This window comes from Medicago truncatula, chromosome 3 (genome assembly GCF_003473485.1).
Source record: "Medicago truncatula cultivar Jemalong A17 chromosome 3, MtrunA17r5.0-ANR, whole genome shotgun sequence".
Classification (NCBI taxonomy): domain Eukaryota; kingdom Viridiplantae; phylum Streptophyta; class Magnoliopsida; order Fabales; family Fabaceae; genus Medicago; species Medicago truncatula.
In genome coordinates, this window is record NC_053044.1 from 39808607 (window position 1) to 39828985 (window position 20379).

The following is a 20379-nucleotide window of genomic DNA, read 5'->3' on the forward strand; positions in this document are numbered from 1 at the left end:
AGGAACTGCTACGTCTTTTTCAAGGTTTGGTTAAAAAACAAAGATAGATGCACTTTTTACCGTACTTCTTTCGGTCATTATTATAAATAAAACTCTACTTTTTAGATTCAATCATTAAATGATATATGTGATCAATAATAAAGACCACATACATCATTTAATGAATGAATCTAAAATACAAAATTTTTACTTATAATAGTGATCGAAGGTTGTACATTAATTATTCAATGTATCTAAAAAGTATAATTTTGTTTATAATATTGATCGGAGGGAGTATGTCATTTGAATGAATTTGACTTCATGTATTCCTATAAATCTTTTCTCTTCTAAAATTTCTTGATATCAAACTTCGGTCCTTATTTGGATGAAGGGTTACGTACTTACGTTAAATATATCAAACTTGAACATTTGAATGCATCTATTTTTTTCTTTGATTTAAGCAACTATAGTGTGTTAGTGTCTATGTATATCATTGTAATTATAAGCTATGATACATGTATTTGGTGTGTGCTACACTTTGGTACCATTTTTGGATATGTTATGAATCATTTTTGAAATTTTCAAATGTGTGTGTTTTGATTTTTCACAGGTTCCCTTCATTTCACTGAAGGTAAATCTTATTTGAGGCTCAAACCTTAAATGTATTTAAACCTTGATGCATTGTTTTATATAAGTCTAACTCCTTTTGATTGACTAAACTTCCTTCGACCTTATTTTAAGCAAAAATACAAGCAAAAGTCATCAAATTCAACTCTATTTAATGTCATGATACATTCTAAAAACACCCCGTGCTAATTCTCCGATTTACCAAGATGAGAGTGCAGAGTTCTAATGCAAATTTAACATGAAAATATTAACTTGGTAATTCCTGCAAAAGTCAATTGGCATAGATGTTGCATTATGTAGATGTTAGAATTTGAAATTTGAATTTCCTATTTATTCATCTTAAAATATTGGATTTCTAAACCACTCAGTTACTTGGCAAAAGAAAAAAAATACTTTTTAGTGTGAGAAATTAGATAGTTCTTCTTATAAATAAGGTTGGAGGGATAATTTAATAACCATTGTCATTGAATGTTAAAAGGACAAATAACAAAATAAATTATATTATAGAAGAATTAATTATTTAGGATTTTTTTATTGCAGCAACAAAATTGTCCATTCTATGACAGTACTTTAAGCAAAACCTAAGTTGTCCTATTTTCTTCTCAGAGACTAAAATGATTTTTTATTTTTCTAAAGGACTAATATCAGAAAACAAAATAAAACAATTATATCATTTCTGTGGCAACACCGATGACACCAACATACAGAACATAACTCCCCCTATGTTTAGTTTTCTCCAACAATACCTTTCACATTCAGTACATAGGCATTTTTGAGAGAGTACACAGGCATAACAAAATTACATATGATTTTGTTAAAACTAGTATAAAGTATATTTTTGTTAAGTGATTCAGCGTGATTTTGTCAAATTCTCATATATATTTAAACAATTATTTAATTGATCCCCAACAATGACACCAGCATATATAACATAACTCCTCCTATTGTGTTTATAAGATATGGATCATCTCATTATCTTTTTTCTAAATTTCTTTTCCTAACTCTATTTGATTAAAATATAAAAATATAATCAAAAGAGAGATGAAGAGTTAAGAAATCCAAGTAAAAAAAAAGAATGAAATAATCTAATTTGGTGTGTTCGCAACATGAACTGGTGCATTTAATGCATGTTTGTATCACATTGAGCTAAAGAAAATCACATACATTGTAATTTTGTTGATGCACAAGTGAGATATGTCATGCATAAGTAATTCACTTCAACAATTTGATCAATAAATTACATTATTGAATTAAATGAAATATAATATATCCTTTACTGAATGGTGAAAAAGATATATGCACATGATGTAAGACGATATAAAAAAAAACTTCTCTTAATTTATTAGAGATAAAGATAGTACAAAGTTTAGCTCTTGCAAAAAGAAAGATGATGAAAATTGCTGTTGACACATATAATAGGGCTGAAAAACACATATAAAAGACGAAAAAGTCCCTGCGGCAGTTAACTACCGAAGTTCCTTTGGCAGTTAACTGCCGACGAAAAAAAAAAAAAAACCTCGGCACTTAAGTGCCGAAAAACTATGGTAAAACTTTGATTCTTGTGTGACATGTTGCAGGAGTATTTTCGTCTTTTACATGTGTTTTTCAACCCTATAATATGTGTCAACAATAATTCTCAAAGATGATTCAATATAATTTTGTTAAATTTACTGCAAAACCATACAATCATTTAATATTATCCAATGACCCCACTTGGGTACTTTGAGGCCCCCGCATGCTATAGTTGAAAGGGTAATCCAGTAAATCAATAGTGTTACAAAGTGCTAAAAATAATATAGCAAATAATAAATTAAAACAAAGCTTATAGAAGAAAGAATAAGAAGAGAGCGTTACACTGGCACATCCTTTTCCTTCTCTTTCTTTATTTTCTACCTTTATTTATTTTTTCCATGCTTTAATTGTTCCCTTTATATATATCTGCACTACTTTACTTTGTTCTGAATTCTTCTTCTTCTGTTTCCTCCTTCTTTCTTCTTTCTTCTTCTTCTTTCCCTAAGCACTTTGTCAGAACAAGAAGAAACTGCTTTAACAACAACAATGGCAGACATTACTCATCCACCTATGGAACAACTTCAAGACCTTGAATACTGCATAGACTCTAATCCTCCATGGGGTACTCTCTCTCATCTTTGTTTCTATGTTTTCATCTTTTCATAATATTCATACACATGCATAAAGGACTTATAAGTCTTTCTCTACTTTCAAAGCTACTTTCATTTTCTTCTTATGTTCATTTATATCTTGTTCTGTCTTTATCTCTTTAAAAAAATAAAGGGTTTGTTTTCTAGTTTTGAAGTACTATGTACATGTTTTGTCACTTTTCATTTTACCATTACATTCAAATGGGTTGAACAAAATGACACAGTTTTCTTTTTTGCTTTTTTTTTTTTATTTTTTATTTTTTGTTTTCTTCTATTTGAATTGTACTTGTTAGCTCCTGAAGTTTTGCTTAAGAGTGAGATTAGTTTGTTACTTTGGTTCCGAAAATGGAGACTGAAAGTTCTAATTTTTAGTATATATTGTTGAGATAATGTGGGTCTCTCAAATCTTCCGTTAGATTTTTTAAATAAAATTTATATAAAAAAAAAAACATGTTTTTTAAAAAGGAAAGCTTTGGTATTTGAATTTTTCTTCTTAATTTTTTTATTTGAAAATAAAATCTACACATAGTACCATCATCACATTATGTTTTTTTAGTAGATTTGTCTTTCTTTCATTATCATTTCTATTTGTCTTTATATGATTTTTACCATTTTAAGTTTTTAACATGTCATGTAGCACATTTTCTAATTTATTATGTAGGAACTCAATAACAATTACTAGTAGCTAGCTCATGCGTTATCAAATGTAGCCACATTTTTAGCTAGCTTCATTATCTTTACTAGCTAATTTATAATTTACCCTTTATTTATCTTATCTTAATTTAACACATTCATTAATATATAATGTTAATATAAATTTTGCTGTTTCAAAAATATATAATTTTATTTTACTATTTTTCTGGGGTTATTGAATCCTCTGGCAATGAATGTCTTTCAAATCAACTTGTTTAGTTGGTACCCTTAAATGTTACAGTAACTCAGTGTGTTGTGAGGGTTTTTATGCATAAGAAAGTGGTGAAACTGAAGATAATTGTTGGAACTAGGAGAAACTAGTAGGAACTGAAGGGTACACATACACAGTCACTATGATGTTTGAAGATTTTTATTAAATGCTGCATAGGCAGTAACGTCTTTTTACTTAATTATTTACAGTACAAGAAATTTAGTAAAGGTACAATTTTTATGGTGACATGACCCACCATTTTAATAATGTTGGGGTCCAACAGTAACAGTTTTATACAATAGAATTTGTGTCTTTCTCTCTGAGGATAGGACCCTCCCTCTCTCTGCTCTCTTTTATTTTCACTATAATTAGAGAATCTGGGTCCATGTTACATGTCCTACCCTTGTTTCTAACAGTTGTTACACTAAATTCTAGGCACCTTCACATTTTTTGGCTTCTCTAGTATACAAATTACAAATATAATTTTTTTTATGTAAATTACGCCTTTAACTTTTGTGTTAGAGATTTGTAAATATTTTCTTCCTTACTTAAATTGTAATGTGGGGAATTGAGATGTTCCAATTGTCTGGCTAATCTTTTGCATGATTTAAATGATATATATTGCGTAAGTTATGATATGTGTAGCACCGACACTTCAAATTGAAGTCGTGTTTCGTGCGCGGCGCGTGGTTATGTTCAGTTGCTTCTATTTTCTTAAATCATTCTCAGTGTCTACATGTCAGTGCCAATGTGCTGTACATGGCGTTATTAGTACTTCGTAGGTTATGACTTTGGGGATTTCCTTACATGTATTATTTTCTTGATATTGTAAAAATTCTACGGTCTAACTGCTTCAACATTGAACAAGTGTACAATTTATGTTTAAAGAATGAAATATGGAACATTTGGAATTCAGATTCAGACAGTGTGCAAGTGTAGATTCTGGTATAACAATATGCATATTTGTCTTTACATTATCTATCTCTCATTTCCTCACTTCACTGTGGTTACCTTGTAGCTGAAACTATCCTATTAGCATTTCAAAATTACATTTTGATGCTTGGCACAAGTGTGATGATACCTTCATTTCTCGTTCCAGCTATGGGAGGAAATCCTGTAAGTTGAATTTCAGCTTCCTTAAGTTCTTATATATGTTTAATTTTTTGCCAACCTTTATCAGCATGATATGTAAATATTATATGTGCACTTGTTGCTTTTAACGATTTTAATTGTTAGTTGTTTGATTTCTTGTTCAATCAGGGTGACAAGGCAAGGGTAATACAAACCCTTCTTTTTGTAGCTGGCATTAACACACTTCTCCAAGCACTTTTCGGAACAAGACTGCCTGCAGTAGTTGGAGGTTCATTTGCATATGTGATTCCAGTTGCTTATATTATTAATGATTCCTCATTGCAACGAATTAATGATCCCCACGAAGTAAGTTTCCTGCTTCCTTCTCATCATTGTTGTGCATTTAGAAGAATATTAGATTTAAACATTGGTTATTCAAATTCTGGGTGTGTGATTTATCTGTTTTGGCATTTTTAGGGCAACCACCATTGTAAATTATGATAGAATAGAAATCATGATTAAATATTATGGACAAACTTCAATCTGAATGGGAAATAGGAGGATTTTAGTTGAAGAAAGGCCTATTATCGATAAACTGTGTACAAATCATGAGCTATCATTTACCAACTTTAGATCCATATTACAAAATTCTAATGTGGTAGATGAATTTAAAAGAGTAGAATCCAGTGGTTTGTATGCAAAATGACTCTATGTAAGTCCCACATCTTGAAACTTGTTTTAATGTCAAAATAGTTCAGGGATTTTCACATATGGTAACGAGTTTCCTTAGAAATAAACTTATTAAGTTTTTTATTTGGTAGGGTATTGAAAGAGATGTTGCCGTGTGATTGGTTTGCAGAGATTTATACATACAATGCGAGCTATACAAGGAGCTTTAATTGTAGCCTCAAGTATTCAGATAGTGCTCGGTTACAGCCAAGTCTGGGGACTTTTTTCGAGGTATTCTATTTCTATCTGCATCTAACATATTTGTAAATTGAAAATATTAAAAATGATATTCAAGCATTTACATGATAATCTCTGCAGATTTTTCAGTCCTCTTGGCATGGCACCTGTAGTTGGATTGGTTGGATTAGGATTAATCCAACGAGGATTTCCCACGGTAGGTGTGGCTCAAATCTCTATTTTATCTAAAACCATCTAGTAAATGGTATTTTCCATATCACAGTTGGTTTATGCATTTTTCACATTGTTTTTCATTTCAGTTAGGGAACTGTGTAGAAATTGGAATACCGATGCTGTTGTTGGTCATTGGATTGTCGCTAGTAAGTGACTTAGTGTAATCGGGTCTAGGGGTGTTTATCAAATTAATATTGATGTTATTAAGACGAACTAATTTGGTGTAAATTGCAGTATCTAAGGCATGTGAGACCATTTAGAGACATACCTATCTTTGAACGTTTCCCAGTTTTGATCTGTGTCACAATTATTTGGATCTATTCTGTCATCTTGACTGCTAGTGGAGCTTACAGACACAGACCTTCTCAAACGCAGCATAATTGTCGTACAGACCGAGCCAATCTGATAACTACTGCCCCGTGGTACCTCAAAATAGAGATTTCTTTTCTTCTGATTAGTTTAATAGTCACGATGATTTCTCAGGTTTCTTTTCATACTTGTAGGTTCATGTTCCCATACCCTCTACAGTGGGGTCCACCCACTTTTTCTGTTGGTCATTCTTTTGCCATGATGTCTGCAGTTCTTGTCTCAATGGTGGAGGTATCTATGTTATAAGAACGTCTCTTGTTTTTACTATAAGGAATTTCCTTTCCGCACTTACTTGACCATGTACTATGTTTGCAGTCAACTGGTGCATATAAGGCAGCATCTCGGTTGGCTATTGCCACCCCACCTCCTGCTTATGTGTTGAGTCGTGGCATTGGTTGGCAGGTAAATTACTTGGTTGTTAGCAAACAATTCAATTACTAATAGGAAATCGTCTGCTATGCAGAATCATTAATTTAGACAGTGTTAAGGTATCAGTCTTGTGGCTTGAAGTGCTATTAATATTCATATTGAAAGCACCTGTTTGACAGGAAAAAAAGAGAGAGAAATGACCTGTATGGAGGTTTAAATTAAGTTAAAGGACTCCTGCTGTACTTTTTCCTAATACTGATGATAGTTATCTTATTCATTTTTCGTAGGGGATTGGTATCTTGCTTGATGGTCTTTATGGAACGGGGACGGGTTCTACCGTTTCTGTGTAAGTCATTCGTCATTGATGTGTGATTCAAGTTGCTTGGTCTATGCTAGATGCTTTAGTCTTTCTAAGATAGCTTGACCACTGTGGTTGGTTAATATTCCAGGGAAAATGTGGGACTCCTTGGTCTGACTCGAGTTGGAAGCCGTAGAGTTGTTCAGATTTCTGCTGGTTTTATGATATTCTTCGCTACTTTAGGTTTGTACTGATGCTTCAAACATGATATTCCTACACCAAAAGCAACAATCCTGATCAATATGGTGGAAATTAGTAATGAGAGAAAAAGAAGACAGATTCATTTAGTTGAGGTTTTTTGATTTATTTTTCTTCTGTTATCTACAGGAAAGTTTGGAGCTGTATTTGCATCTATACCCTTCCCGATATTTGCTGCTTTGTACTGCGTTCTATTTGGCCTTGTTGGTATGTGTTCGTAGTCTTTAGTGAACATTGTCGTACATTGTTCTTGTTCCACTTTGCACTGATTGTTGTAAATTACTGCTAAGAACTCATCCAAATCAAAGATTTTTCTTCAAGTGAGATAATCCTCAATATATGCTCAAAAACTGTGCAGAGACCTTCGTAGTCATCTTAACTCTTTCGAAAATGGTTTTGATGATCTTCAGTATAATTCTCTGACTACTTCCCTCTCCAATATAATTGGTAACTATAGTTTATGTTTTCCTAGAGACGGTTAATCATATCAAGAACTGTGGCATTATAGCCGTGGAAGAGTTCATCAACAATCGAGGCTAAACAATCATCGTTTATTGCAGAGATGAAACCATATTCAAATTATATGAAGGAGAAGGAGTACAGTTTATTTTTTTTAATTAGAAAATATAAGTTATTGATGTTTACCTTACATAAATTTGTGATTTGGATGAGTTGCTTAGCAATATTTTACAACAATTTTAAGGATTTATCCACCACATGTGCACAAATATCTTTCCATAGTTCTCACTTAAAATATGGAACACAATATCAAAAACTTTGAAATACACAGCATTTGCAACACTAATATGTTTCCTTGTTCATCAGGTGCAGTTGGATTATCATTTCTTCAGTTTACAAACATGAACTCCATGAGAAATCTTATCATCACTGGGCTCACACTGTTCCTTGGAATATCTGTTCCTCAATTTTTCAATGAATTCTGGACTAGTTCACATCATGGCCCTGTTCATACCAACGCCGGATGGGTGTGTTTTCCTTACTACTGTCCAATAATGTGATATTATTTTCATTTATTTTAAGTATCTTTATTATGACATAAGTTGATTCATCATGAAAGCATTAACGCTCCTGATGCTAATTTTTTCCATCTTTGCAGTTCAATGCATTTTTAAACACCATATTCTCATCACCAGCAACCGTAGGATTGATCGTAGCAGTGATCCTCGACAACACTCTTGAGGTTGAAAAGTCGAAGAAAGATCGAGGAATGCCGTGGTGGGTAAAGTTTAGAACATTTAGAGGTGATAATAGAAATGAAGAATTTTACACTTTGCCATTCAATCTAAACAGGTTCTTCCCACCTACATGATGATGTAGAGAAAGTCAAGAGAGTAGAATAGATTTTCTTTTGGATCTGCAAATTCCAGAATACATGACTAACAAGTGCTATTCTTCCTTTAACATCACCCAATTTTTTTTGTGGACCATATAAATCTTGGTTCAACAGAGGATTGTAAAAGCATTTGGAACCATGCTTTGTAGATTTAAATAAAATAAAAATTTTCCCTACTCTATTCTTGTGTTGGTTTATGAGTTTGGTAAATTTCTTCTAAGTGTTAACTGAAACAAATACTTGCTAACTAAATATAGTCAATTTAGCATATATTTGGAACCATGACAATAATAAGATAAACATGAAGCCACGAGAGATAGCTTAGATATGCAATGAATGCGCCCATCCAAACATGCACTTAGTTGTTATATGTACAACTATATTTTTCTTCAGGATAGTCACTTTCAAAGTTAGTTCTGCTTTCTTGGGATGCACGGCTCATCGTACTAAAGTTTTCTCAAGTAAATTGAGTCTACGCATTTTTCTAAAATTTCAAGGTTGGGAGTTCAAACTCCGCCACCACCCAAAAAAATAATTTTTAATTTACTGTATGATATTTTCTTTTTCATAATACAAGAAAATATCAAGTATGAAATTACATAATGGCCAATTCAAAAGTTGAACATGATTTAAGTATACTGAAGTATATATTAAATAAATAGAATAAAATAAATATAACAGTGTTACTTCCTATCCTATCTTATCTTACACATATACAAGAAAAAAGGCAAGTATAATCGAAGGATTTGACATTCTAAAGTCAATAGTTTATAAAGTGAGAAATTAAGAGTAGTATATGACCACAACTCGAAGTATAATCAAATGATGACTCTCAATCTATGATCTCAAGTAAGTTGCAATCCATCCTAAATTGCACAAAACTCATAATTAATAATAGTAGTATGATCACAACTTTATGCAAAACGAGTGATCCAACCATCAACTAAATTTCTAATAAGACCCCAGATGCATGATCTTCCACGGGTTACCAATCAAACTACCATTAACATTAACTTTATTCACGTTATATAGAGGTAGTGCCAATAAACAAACCAAGGAGCATCCATAAAAGGTGGACCACCAAAAACCTTGGTGGAATTAAAGAGAGTAAATTTGGCTAAGAATATACTAGAGAGGGTGATTAATGTCACAAATATCTTTGCTAGACTTTCAAGTAAACCAAAATTTGATGAGAAAAAGATAGATATATTGGTCGGTTTCATGCATCTTGGATCATAAAGTAAGATCATCTTCATAAGGATCATTATGAAAATCAAGCTTGGCTTTGTGTCAAACTTGAATGGCCTAACATATGTAAAAAGTCTACAAAGTACAAAAGTATAAAAATGACACCCGCCTAATAATTAGCTAACAAAAATAAACGAACAACGGTCCTCTCCATTTGTTAAAGTAAATGGAATATACAATTTGGAGAGAGATGAACACAAAAAAGAGAAAGTGGATGCTTTCAATAAATGAGTCCCATCATCATTAATTATTGTATACTATTTTCAAGATTTTTTGTGTCTTTATCTTTCTAAATTGAGGAAATTGAGAGAATTGTAAATGGAGAGGATCTCAACTCAAAATAAACTAGTCATATTATTACTATTTTAATATTATTGTTTATCCTGGCATACAATTTAGATGATAAAAGAACAAAACATTTTTTTTTTTTTGTGGTGGGGTTCGAACCCTCCTTACATATATTATATATTTTTCATATCAACTGAGCTAAGCTCACAAGAACAAATCACAACAAAATTTGATACGTGAGTAGAAGTTTGAATTCTCACTTTGCAGTATTTTTTTACGGGCTCACTTTGCAATATTTGATGTGTGTAAATTTTGTCACTAGTAATGAAGATTTAAATTGGTACAAAATTCTTTTAAAAAATGGTACAAAATCAATCATTTATAAACCTACAAAGATCTAGAGATAAACTAATAATCTAAAGATTCTCCAACATGAATCATGTATGGGTTTTGTTCTCTTTCACTTTTCTCCCATTCTTTTTTTATTTGTCCTATGATTGATGAAGCCACTTGCCAGTTGATTCCAAATGAACTTTCAGTGTAATGATATGTTTTCTGTTTTCGTAGCTCAAGATGCGTTTGCCCACGTTAGAAACACGTATTCGTCATTTCGTATGTCTCTATCATTATTATCCCGTGGTAATAAGATATACAATATACAATTCTTCTATTAACCCTCTAAAAAAAATTATTATATCATTTCTGTCAATAAAAGGCCATTATAGATTATTATTATTCAACTCCTCTTTTTTAACTCTATTATCCAATTCCTTGTTATCTATTTTATTTTATAGAATATATGATACAATTTTATTTAAATTAAAATTTTACATAATCTTTTTTTTTAGGGAAAAATTTACATAATCTAATTTGTGCTTTTTAATTAATATATTAATTCTTGTCAAAAAATTAATATATTAATTAATAGTGATTTGGAAACATATTTAATTACTGTTGATTTAATTATGATTTAAATATTATTACTTAATGATTCTTGAATTAATTCGTTTACTAAAGATTGATTTGGAATATTATATTTTTTCTATTCCAACCCAATATAGTATTCGTTTCATAGGAAAACAATTTTTTTTAGGAAGGCAAAAACATTATTCTTATATAATTATTATGATAATTCAGACAATTCATAGTAGTAAAATATTTTTTAAGAAGTCAAACAAATCATCAAAATTAGTTTTGAGGATAATCAAATTGAGACATTAAAAAAAAATTAATAGCAGTAGTTAATTATATATATTATCATGCTTATTGTAATTGAATTTAATTTAATTCACCCATATCAATAACTAAGACGTTTATTATATATTTTTAAAAACCAATTATGTTCAATAATATTATCTCTCCCCCATGAAAAAGAATATTCTCTTGTAAAAAAGATAAATATTCTCCTATTAATAATTGAATTCCATATATAACAATTTCTATTTTGACTTTACCTCATTTTTATTTTATTTTGTCTTGTCCATACGCCATATATAACAACTAAAATTTCATAAAACAAATACCAACAATTAGAATTAATAATTAATATTTATCAAATAATAATATCAATATTAATATCTCAATAAATAAATACTAGTAGCAAATTTCCCTAAAATTAATGTAGGAGTAGTAGCAAAATAAACATAAAAAAAAAAAAAAAAATGCCGGTGGAACCCACATTGTAATAAAAGTATAATAGCGTGCCCCTACATAATCAGCTTTAATTAATTAATCACAAACACGCCTTCAATGCTTCGCTTCCCCCAATTTCTGTTTTGCGAGTAAGTACACTTTCCTTTCCTTTTGGGGTTTTTATTTTTAATTTTTCAATTGCGATATTACATTACCATTTTACCCTTGACTCCACCGCCTCATTATTCTTGATTCTGTTTCTATTTTTAAGGTTTTCACAAAATACGGTTACAAATACCATAAATCGAAAAAAGACAAGAAAAGGAAAATAATTAGAAAAAAAAATTGAGTTCAACCAGTTTCTCTCTCCTCAATTTCTCTCTCTGAAACGGAATTGAAATTGAAAAAATTGGCACAATCACCAACAAAAATTCGGTGACACACGTTGAAACCTATCTGCGCAACGCATTTATGCATTCTTAATTCTTCTGCTTCTGCTATTATTATCTGTTATGAAGAAGTTAACCGGTGGTGGTTGTTATTATAGTTATTGTTATTGTTTCATCATCCTCTTCTCACTCTCATGGAATTTCAATTTCTCAGGTCTTCTTTCCGAGAATTCCGTGAATGAATCAATGCATTGTTGTATAGAGTGATTCTTTCTATTTTTTTATATAATTCTTTTGAGGGATTTGGAACAGGTTTTGTTGATACTAAGAAAGGTTTTGAGGTTGTTGTTGGTTCTCTAGATGGGGAAATGTCACAATGAACGCTGCGTTTTTCCTCTTACAAGCTTGCAAATTCGGTATGTTAATGTTTTCTTTCATCATTTTTACAATGTTTGTTTGATCATGTGTTGATGAATGAAATGCTGTTGTGAAATTGAAGGTGAATTTGACTTTGACTTTGACTTTCAATTTATTAATTTGTTTGCTTATTTGGATTTTTGGTTATAACCTTAATAGGGTTAGATGTTATTGGATGATCATGCATTTGTTTAATTATTTGTTTAAAAAAAAAAAACTTTGAGATGTAATCATGGGAAAAACAGAGTTTGATTCCTGGGTGGAACAATCGTCGGTTAGACTTTGTACCTTCTGGTCGAACTCTGGAATACTAGGGTCTCATTCCACCTGAGAACTGGAGGGTTAACAAAAAGAAAAACAAAAAAAACTGAGATGTGAAATTGAGAGGGGTTTTGTTTCATTGATGAACTTGGTTCTGTGTTGTACACATTTTTGTTATTTTTGATTATTAGTTTTAAGTTTGTGGATTATGGTTTATAGGCAATTTTCTATTTTAAGAATGTCATCTTGCTAGTCAATTTTGTTTACCTGTAACATATCTGAAGGAAGACTTGTAATTCAGAATGCAGCTGGTATAATGTTATTGATTTCAGTTATAGTGATTTAACGATATAGCACATGATTTCAAGAAAAACTTCTTTGATTGTAACCAAAAATGTTTACATTGCTTTCGTGGTTATCTACTGTGTTTGCATTGATTAATGATGCTAAGTTAGCAGTATTATTTCTATTTGAGTGTTTCTGTATTTCTGATACTGATCTAATTCGTGTTTTTGATTTTTTTTTTTTTTGCAGAGATTTGCAATCTTATTTTGCAGATCTTAGCATTTTCCTCGCAAATGATAGTAAAAAGATATATATTTTTGTTGACAACAGACCATGGGTGAGAGACCTTGGTTCACGGGGAGCGCACATTTGGCAATTGATGGTTACCAAGGTTGCTAAACACACCAGAATCATTTGAGAAGTAATTTTTCATTTAGGTTTTGTCCTAGAATAGAAGTTATATCGTTTTTCGTTTATGTGCAGTCGAGGTTATCTCCTTTTGCGTATAGCAAAAACCGAAGAGAAAGGAAAGAAGAAAAGGAGGTTTCTTCTCAACCTAGCACAAGTAAGTTTTTGAGATGGTTCTCATTGATTGAAGCAGTAAAGAAAAAGAGAATGTTGCTGCCAGTAAAAAACATAAGGAACTCTTTGCAATTCAGCAGTGAACTACATAGAACTCTGTATGGATTTATTGTATTTGAAGTCGAATGGACCAATATTCGTGGTATTAACTACTTTAATGAGCTCCTGGTACTGCAATCTCTTTGACAAGCATGCTATTTTTTTTCAGTTTACTATCTGTACTATATGTATTGATTTATTTCATTTATTTTTCAGACCGATACATCACTGGCTATAGAAGCTAAACAAATGAAAAGATGGGAATTTGATAATATCACTCAAGCTGCAAGCTTTATGCCTTCATGGTTCTCAGGAACACTTTCCGAACAGCTACTTTTGAAAGAGCACCTGGATTCTGCCTCAGGTAACAAGGTTTCTCATCATTGCTTTCATGTGAATGTACATATTACATCTGAATTTGGGATAGCCTTGGGAAGAAGCATCTAGTTGTCTGTAGCTTTCATGTTTCCTGTGAAAGCAGAAATACACAGGCATCTACCTCAATGCGCTGACACATCTCATCTACCTCAATATGCAAACACATCTCATAGAAAATTGTTATATATGATTTAATTAGTTAAAAGTTTGGGCGGATAAGGCCCTTGCATAGGGAGAGACATTGCCATATTTTTTGTGTTACATAGAGTAGAAGCTAAAGGGACTGGAGGCATCTCATCCCCACTTAATCCCTCGCCAATTGGGTAGGGGTGGGGTTGAACAGTCAGACTTTTATTGGTTTACTATTTTATCCTCTTTCCAAACTTGGCCTGTCGGTAGAGTTTATGTTATCTTACATGATGTAAACTAGAGGCTGCATTGATTCTTTAGTTCTAAACTAAGACTGACTTTCAATTAACATATCTTTTTATGTGCATTTGACAGGGGAAATATTTTATGATGCCAATGAAACTTTCTCCGAGAATGTATCCAATGATGATGACGACGATAACATCTGCAATGGTACCGTAACTTTTGAAGATAGTTTGGGTACCGCTACTGGAGCATATTCTGATGACGCCGAAGAGACAACTGACATGCTGCACACACCTCCTCCTTCTGGACCTAATAAGAGAAGAAAATTAATGAATTCCTTTAGTGCTGAAGTTGATATTGATAGCTATTCAGCAGCTGAAATTGATAACTCGTTGAATTGTTCTCAGAGGTCTAGCTCTGCTTCTTCTGATGATAAGGTTGAAACCACTCAGTATAGTGATGCTCTACTGTTATTTAGGTTTAATGATCCCAACCTCCCATTCAAATTCAGGGATGTCATTGTATCTGATCTGCGATTGCTTACTTTGTTAGAGGCTGGTCTTCCATCTTGGGTGATCTTCCTCCAGTCATATCCCGTGTTATGCAATGTGTATCGTCCTTGGATGTGCCCACTTGCAAGACTGTTATATGTTTTGATGTCATTTGTCACTGTACTCATTGGATTCTACGATTTATACAAAAATGTTCCAGTTCTAAAGGCAACTGCATCTCGTATATGTGGGCCACTTTTTGATTGGATTGAAACTTGGGAAATGGTTTCAAGGGTCAAATACTTAGGGACAATGTTGTTTCTACACAACTTCCAGAAGGCTATTAGGTGGTTTCTTGCCGTTACACATACCACACGATCCTTTTTTTCATTTCTTATTCAACCTCTTATAGAGTCACTGGTGGAGATTTTTGGATTTCTTCTCCCGAGCTTAAATATTTTGTTTGATCTACTAGAAAGCATCTTTTCTGTCATTTGGATTGGGATTGAAACTTCTTGCACTCTAGTGGGAGATGTGGTGGAGCTACTCTTTTTGCCACTGTGGTTTATCCTCACCGTTGTTTGGAGGATTGGTAGGTCATCATGTTTTTTGGACTTCTTGTGCTGTCTGTTATGTTTTAAATTTATCCTTGCTTTTTCCAACATAAATAATTTTCTCTGATATAAAAGATATACTAATTACCTGCATGTTTTTATCTTCTTTGCACTGCAGCTACATGTGTCTTATATCCTCTATTTTGGATTCTCTGGGAATTTCTTTATGCTCCGGTTCGTCTAGTCATGGTGATATTCAGTTTTCTGGCTGTAATATGCACGCGCGCTTGTAGTATACTTGGAGAAACATGGCAATTTCTTGGTAGCATAATCCAGTTGGCTTCATCTTCTGAAGCAACAATCAGCAGTGCCAGTTACGAAGTTTCCATGTGGCGCTCTCTTTGGAATGATCTTTTTTCACAGGTTGTAAGATGTAATATCAATGCTTTTTTGGATTTAGGTGGTTTCATCAAATACAGTTATCCTGATTGGTAGATTTTTTATACTTTCTTTTACAGATTTTCAAAGCTCTCAAAAGCATAGTATATGGGCTTGTTGCCTTTTTCACAGCCTGCAACAGGCATCGACTAAGGTATATTTTTATTCTATTCCTACACTGAAAGAGAATATATCATTTCACATTGGTTAATTGATGATTGAATTTTTGTATTATAGCTTAAAATACCGTGTTATTAAGACACTCATTGAGCAATTGCACTGCTAATTTTTATCACAAAATCAATTATATTTAAGGGTAAAGCATTGACATGAGATATTTGATATTAGAGTGACATGTACTTCTTTAATTGAATTTCAAGGAAAGCCTTGTCATTCTTGGTAGGATAGGGAAATTAGTATTCGAAGTGAAGCCGGTCATTGCTTTTAGATGTAGGGAATTTAGTCATTGCTTTTAGATGTGTAGGGGATTTGTTAAAACGGGGTTTGAGGTTCATCCAAGTGAGAACACTGAGAAATCCAAATCTATATGGCACGCAGGTACCAAAATTTCTAAATTTAAAATAGTATTACAATGGCTTTACCATTGTGCTGACAATGTATTATGGCAATATATTTGTGATTATTTTTAGAATAGTTAAGGGATTGATTCTTTGCCAGTAGAAAGGGCCTTTTGCGGCTCACAAAAATTTATGTTAGAAGGGGGGCTTTGGACTTTCACAGGATTTAGCAAAGATTGTAAATAGGATGGCTCTATTCGATAAACAAATTAGGAATTGGTAAAAAGAATAACACAACGATAGCCTGATAGTTAATTTACAATTATTTTCCATTTGTGAAAAGGCTGAATAAATATTTGTCGCTAACTTTAATTTGGCATGGTCATATGCAGCATCTATAATCATCTACAGGAGTTTATCCAAAGATTATATCGTCAGTGCCAAAGATCACAGCAAGCAGATCTGAGAGACAAAAGAAAAACTTATTTAACAGTGGATCTGGTGAGAAATGTTAAATTGATAAGAATGTTGTTTGTTGTGGAAAATCTTATTCTAATTCTTGTACAATAATCTTCCGTTTTTTGGAATCCCTGATCCATGTTGACATCATATATAGTTTTGAGGGAAATTGATAAATAAGCAGGAGCAAAAATCTCTTAACTAATTTTAAAATGGGATTGTTTAATATGCATAAAAAAATAAACAAAATCATCTCTGGAATATGTAGTTGCTTCTAATAAAGTTACAGCATTTGCAATGTGAATTTTGTATTGCTTCTATTGTGCAAATATATCATTGAAGGCATTCATTTAAAGGTAATATCTTCAAGGTCATTTATATTGTCTTCAATTTCCAGGCTGAAGAAAAGAAGAAAGTTTAGTTTTATCGATCAAGAGACTGCTCTTGCTATTGCAGTACTAGCTTAATAATCCTGACATCAACCAACAGCACAGAAACACGGAGTTTGGGCATCAGGATGTTCAGTTGCTGCTTCAGCAATCTCGATATGATTTCATGCAAAGAGTTCGAAAGATTCTCTTTCTTTGCAATAAATTTTGCTTATACTTGCCTCCCTAGTTTCATCTTTTCTCACGATTTTCTAACAGTTTGCACAGTCGAAGTTTTCACATGTATATATGTACGTTTATGTACAGGAAACTTGTAAATTTTGTCAAAGTAAGTAATTCCTTAAATGTATATATTCAAATTCAAATTGATTGATGTTAAGCTGCATCAATTTTGTATAAATTTACAACGATGCTCGTTAAAAAGCATAGTCAAAGTTGATTAATGATGATACGCAAACACTTCTAAGTAGAACATCAATGTACCTGTTTTATCTAGGAGGTAAGCAACAAGAGATTGATACAAGTTTTATCGATTTATATTCTAGTTCTAAACCCATTTTCAAAATATGAGATCTCTATAATTTAAGCCAATAAAAAAGTAAATGTTGGAGAAAGCGTTACTAGCACTACTCTTCATCATAATTAAGACATTCGTTATCCTAAGCTCTCCATAAACTCCTTATAAATTATGATGTCCAAGTCCAAATATATTCACCCTTCAAAAGAAAAGAAAAAAACTCCAAATTATATTCACCCCTCAAAAGAAAGAAAAACAAACTCCAAAAATATTTCATAAATATTTAACAAAACAATCCAACGTTCAAATTATATAGAAAAAGTAGTCTTGGAGAGTAATAAAACAAACAAACGGTAAGCAGCAATAAATCAGATCCAATTCATCAACTATTCAGACATTTGCACAAATCAAATGAACGTTTCAGTTTGTCATATAAACAGAACACGTGGAGTAAATCCAAGAGAAGAGTCAAGATCCACACTAAACTTAAAGCTGAGTATAGTACACCCTCCGGTCACTAATATAAGCAAAAATCAACTCTTTAAATACATTTAATTAATGATGTATGTGGTCCTTATTATATGTCACATACATCATTAATTGAATGTATCTAAAAAGTAGATTTTTGCTTATATTAATGACGGAGGGTGTATTTCCTTAGATCTCTCACCGGCAATCAGTACAAACATAGAACGGTCTTGTTTCCTTGGCCAACGTGTCATCATAACTCAGTGGGACCAATCCACCAAATCTATTTGATTTTCCATGTTTTTCTCCTTTCTTTATCAATTATAAACATTAACACCTCCATGTATAAATAGGAACAACCATTATCTAATCTAATAACACACTCAAACTCACACTCACACTCATTCCATATCCCACCATGCATTGTATACTCATTCTTTCCATCCTCATTTCCTCCTACTTCTCACTTCCACTACTTGCAGGTATTGCTTCCATTCTACTTCTTCACCATCTTAAATCACATTCACATACACATACACATGACACGTCACAATCATATACACATTGATTAAATTTTATTATTTCATGCTATATCATAGATTATTGTTACTTGTTTTCATGCATAATGCTAATATTGTTTTCATTTCTTTATTAATTGTTACAGATGGCAGTTCCATTGGAGTGAACTATGGTCGCATAGCAAACAACCTACCCTCAGCATTCAAAGTAGTCAAGCTTCTAAAATCACAAGGAATCGACCGGGTCAAACTCTACGACACCGACCCGGCTGTTCTCAAATCCTTATCCGGATCCGGAATCAAAGTAACCGTAAACCTCCCAAACGAACAACTCTTTCACACAGCCAGAAAACTCTCCTACGCCCTCACATGGCTCCAAAAAAACGTCGTCGTTTACCACCCCAAAACCCAAATCGAAGCCATCGCCGTCGGCAACGAAGTCTTCGTCGACACACACAACACCACCAAATACCTCATCCCCGCCATGAAAAACATTCACAAAGCTTTAGTCAAATTCAACCTCCACAATTCCATTAAAATCTCTTCACCAATTGCTTTATCCGCTCTCGGATCCTCTTACCCATCTTCAACCGGGTCATTCAAACCCGAACTCATAGAACCCGTTATTAAACCAATGTTAAACTTCCTCCGTGAAACGTCTTCGTATTTGATGGTCAACGTTTACCCCTTCTTCGCTTACGAGTCAAACGCTGACGTCATTTCTTTAAACTACGCTCTATTTCGTGAAAACCCGGGTAATGTGGATCCAGGTAACGGGTTAAAATACTACAACATCTTCGACGCACAAATCGACGCTGTTTTTGCAGCGCTTAACGTGCTTCAATACGACGACGTTAGAGTGGTTGTCAGTGAAACGGGTTGGCCTTCGAAAGGTGATAGTAATGAGGTGGGTGCATCCCCACAGAACGCTGCTGCGTACAACGGTAATCTTGTTAAGAAGATTCTTAACAACGGTGGGACCCCTTTAAGACCGAATGCGAATCTGACCGTTTATTTGTTTGCACTTTTTAATGAGAATGGGAAAGTGGGACTTACTTCGGAGAGGAATTTTGGGATGTTTTATCCTGATATGAAGAAAGTTTATGATGTTCCGTTTACCGTGGCGGGGTTGAAGAGTTACCGTGACGTTCCGGCGCCGGGAAGTGGCTGAGCTGAACTGAGTGATTTATTCATTGCTTTGTAATTTTTATTTTTTTTTGTTAGACAGTTTTATGACGATAAGTCCATTATTTGGGTGTGCATTGTATTGTATCAATTAATTATCTTGGGTGTAGGTTGAGGTTATTAGATTTATTAACTTGGGCAATTAAATATGTTTGTAAACTAAATTTCATTTTGAAGATATGTATTGCGATTAAATTTTATTGTCATTATTAATGGTTAACAATATTCATTTTAAATTGAGTAGTTTACTCTAAAGGGTCAGATGATTGACTGATTCAATATCAGAAGTCTATTACTCCCCTCCGTTCCTTAATAATAACACAGTTGACTCCATTACGCATTTCAATGTATAATTTTGAGCTTAAATATCTTGAATAATATGTTAGAAAAAATCATGAAAATTTGATATTTTGAAAA

At 32.6% G+C, this 20379-nt stretch overlaps 3 protein-coding genes across 7 annotated transcripts; all 3 read left to right on the plus strand.

The window, feature by feature from the left end:
• Window positions 1–2437: 2437 nt before the first annotated feature.
• On the plus strand, window positions 2438–8712 carry LOC11442203 (nucleobase-ascorbate transporter 1). Of its 2 annotated transcripts, none has more exons than XM_003601360.4 (14): window positions 2438–2740; window positions 4691–4788; window positions 4933–5109; window positions 5603–5703; window positions 5791–5866; window positions 5970–6029; window positions 6118–6305; window positions 6387–6483; window positions 6568–6654; window positions 6909–6967; window positions 7071–7162; window positions 7307–7384; window positions 8003–8163; window positions 8295–8712. In XM_003601360.4, exons 1-14 carry the CDS (start codon window positions 2665–2667, stop codon window positions 8505–8507), a joined length of 1563 nt encoding a protein of 520 aa, XP_003601408.2. In that variant the 5' UTR covers window positions 2438–2664; the 3' UTR covers window positions 8508–8712. The 2 variants fall into 2 exon arrangements, with proteins under 2 accessions (XP_003601408.2, XP_024634010.1); XM_024778242.2 differs by lacking the exon at window positions 2438–2740 and adding an exon at window positions 3386–4617 and having other exon boundaries at window positions 8295–8507.
• A 3277-nt stretch (window positions 8713–11989) lies between these two features.
• LOC11442204 (uncharacterized) lies at window positions 11990–17743 on the plus strand. Of its 4 annotated transcripts, none has more exons than XM_024779312.2 (10): window positions 11990–12302; window positions 12401–12504; window positions 13382–13442; window positions 13535–13801; window positions 13889–14036; window positions 14555–15508; window positions 15649–15893; window positions 15989–16062; window positions 16819–16927; window positions 17283–17743. In XM_024779312.2, the coding sequence occupies exons 2-10, from the start codon at window positions 12449–12451 to the stop codon at window positions 17304–17306; spliced, it is 1938 nt and encodes a 645-aa protein (XP_024635080.1). In that variant the 5' UTR covers window positions 11990–12302; window positions 12401–12448; the 3' UTR covers window positions 17307–17743. The 4 variants fall into 4 exon arrangements, with proteins under 4 accessions (XP_024635080.1, XP_003601409.2, XP_024635079.1 ...); XM_003601361.4 differs by having other exon boundaries at window positions 11991–12302; window positions 13301–13442; XM_024779311.2 differs by lacking the exon at window positions 11990–12302 and having other exon boundaries at window positions 12310–12504; window positions 13301–13442.
• An 841-nt stretch (window positions 17744–18584) lies between these two features.
• LOC11443025 (glucan endo-1,3-beta-glucosidase 14) lies at window positions 18585–20175 on the plus strand. The gene is made up of 2 exons (XM_003601362.4): window positions 18585–18741; window positions 18924–20175. The coding sequence occupies exons 1-2, from the start codon at window positions 18678–18680 to the stop codon at window positions 19946–19948; spliced, it is 1089 nt and encodes a 362-aa protein (XP_003601410.2). The 5' UTR covers window positions 18585–18677; the 3' UTR covers window positions 19949–20175.
• The last annotated feature ends 204 nt before the right edge of the window (window positions 20176–20379 follow it).

Coding starts and splice junctions, on each gene's coding strand:
- LOC11442203 (XM_003601360.4), top strand. CDS start 2,665: ATGGCAGACATTACTCATCCACCTATGGAACAACTTCAAGACCTTGAA. Junction 6,030..6,117: donor TGGTCATTGGATTGTCGCTA/GTAAGTGACTTA, acceptor TGTAAATTGCAG/TATCTAAGGCATGTGAGACC. Junction 7,163..7,306: donor GATATTCTTCGCTACTTTAG/GTTTGTACTGAT, acceptor TGTTATCTACAG/GAAAGTTTGGAGCTGTATTT.
- LOC11442204 (XM_003601361.4), top strand. CDS start 12,449: ATGGGGAAATGTCACAATGAACGCTGCGTTTTTCCTCTTACAAGCTTG. Junction 13,443..13,534: donor GGCAATTGATGGTTACCAAG/GTTGCTAAACAC, acceptor GTTTATGTGCAG/TCGAGGTTATCTCCTTTTGC. Junction 16,928..17,282: donor CTTATTTAACAGTGGATCTG/GTGAGAAATGTT, acceptor TTCAATTTCCAG/GCTGAAGAAAAGAAGAAAGT.
- LOC11443025 (XM_003601362.4), top strand. CDS start 18,678: ATGCATTGTATACTCATTCTTTCCATCCTCATTTCCTCCTACTTCTCA. Junction 18,742..18,923: donor CTCACTTCCACTACTTGCAG/GTATTGCTTCCA, acceptor TAATTGTTACAG/ATGGCAGTTCCATTGGAGTG.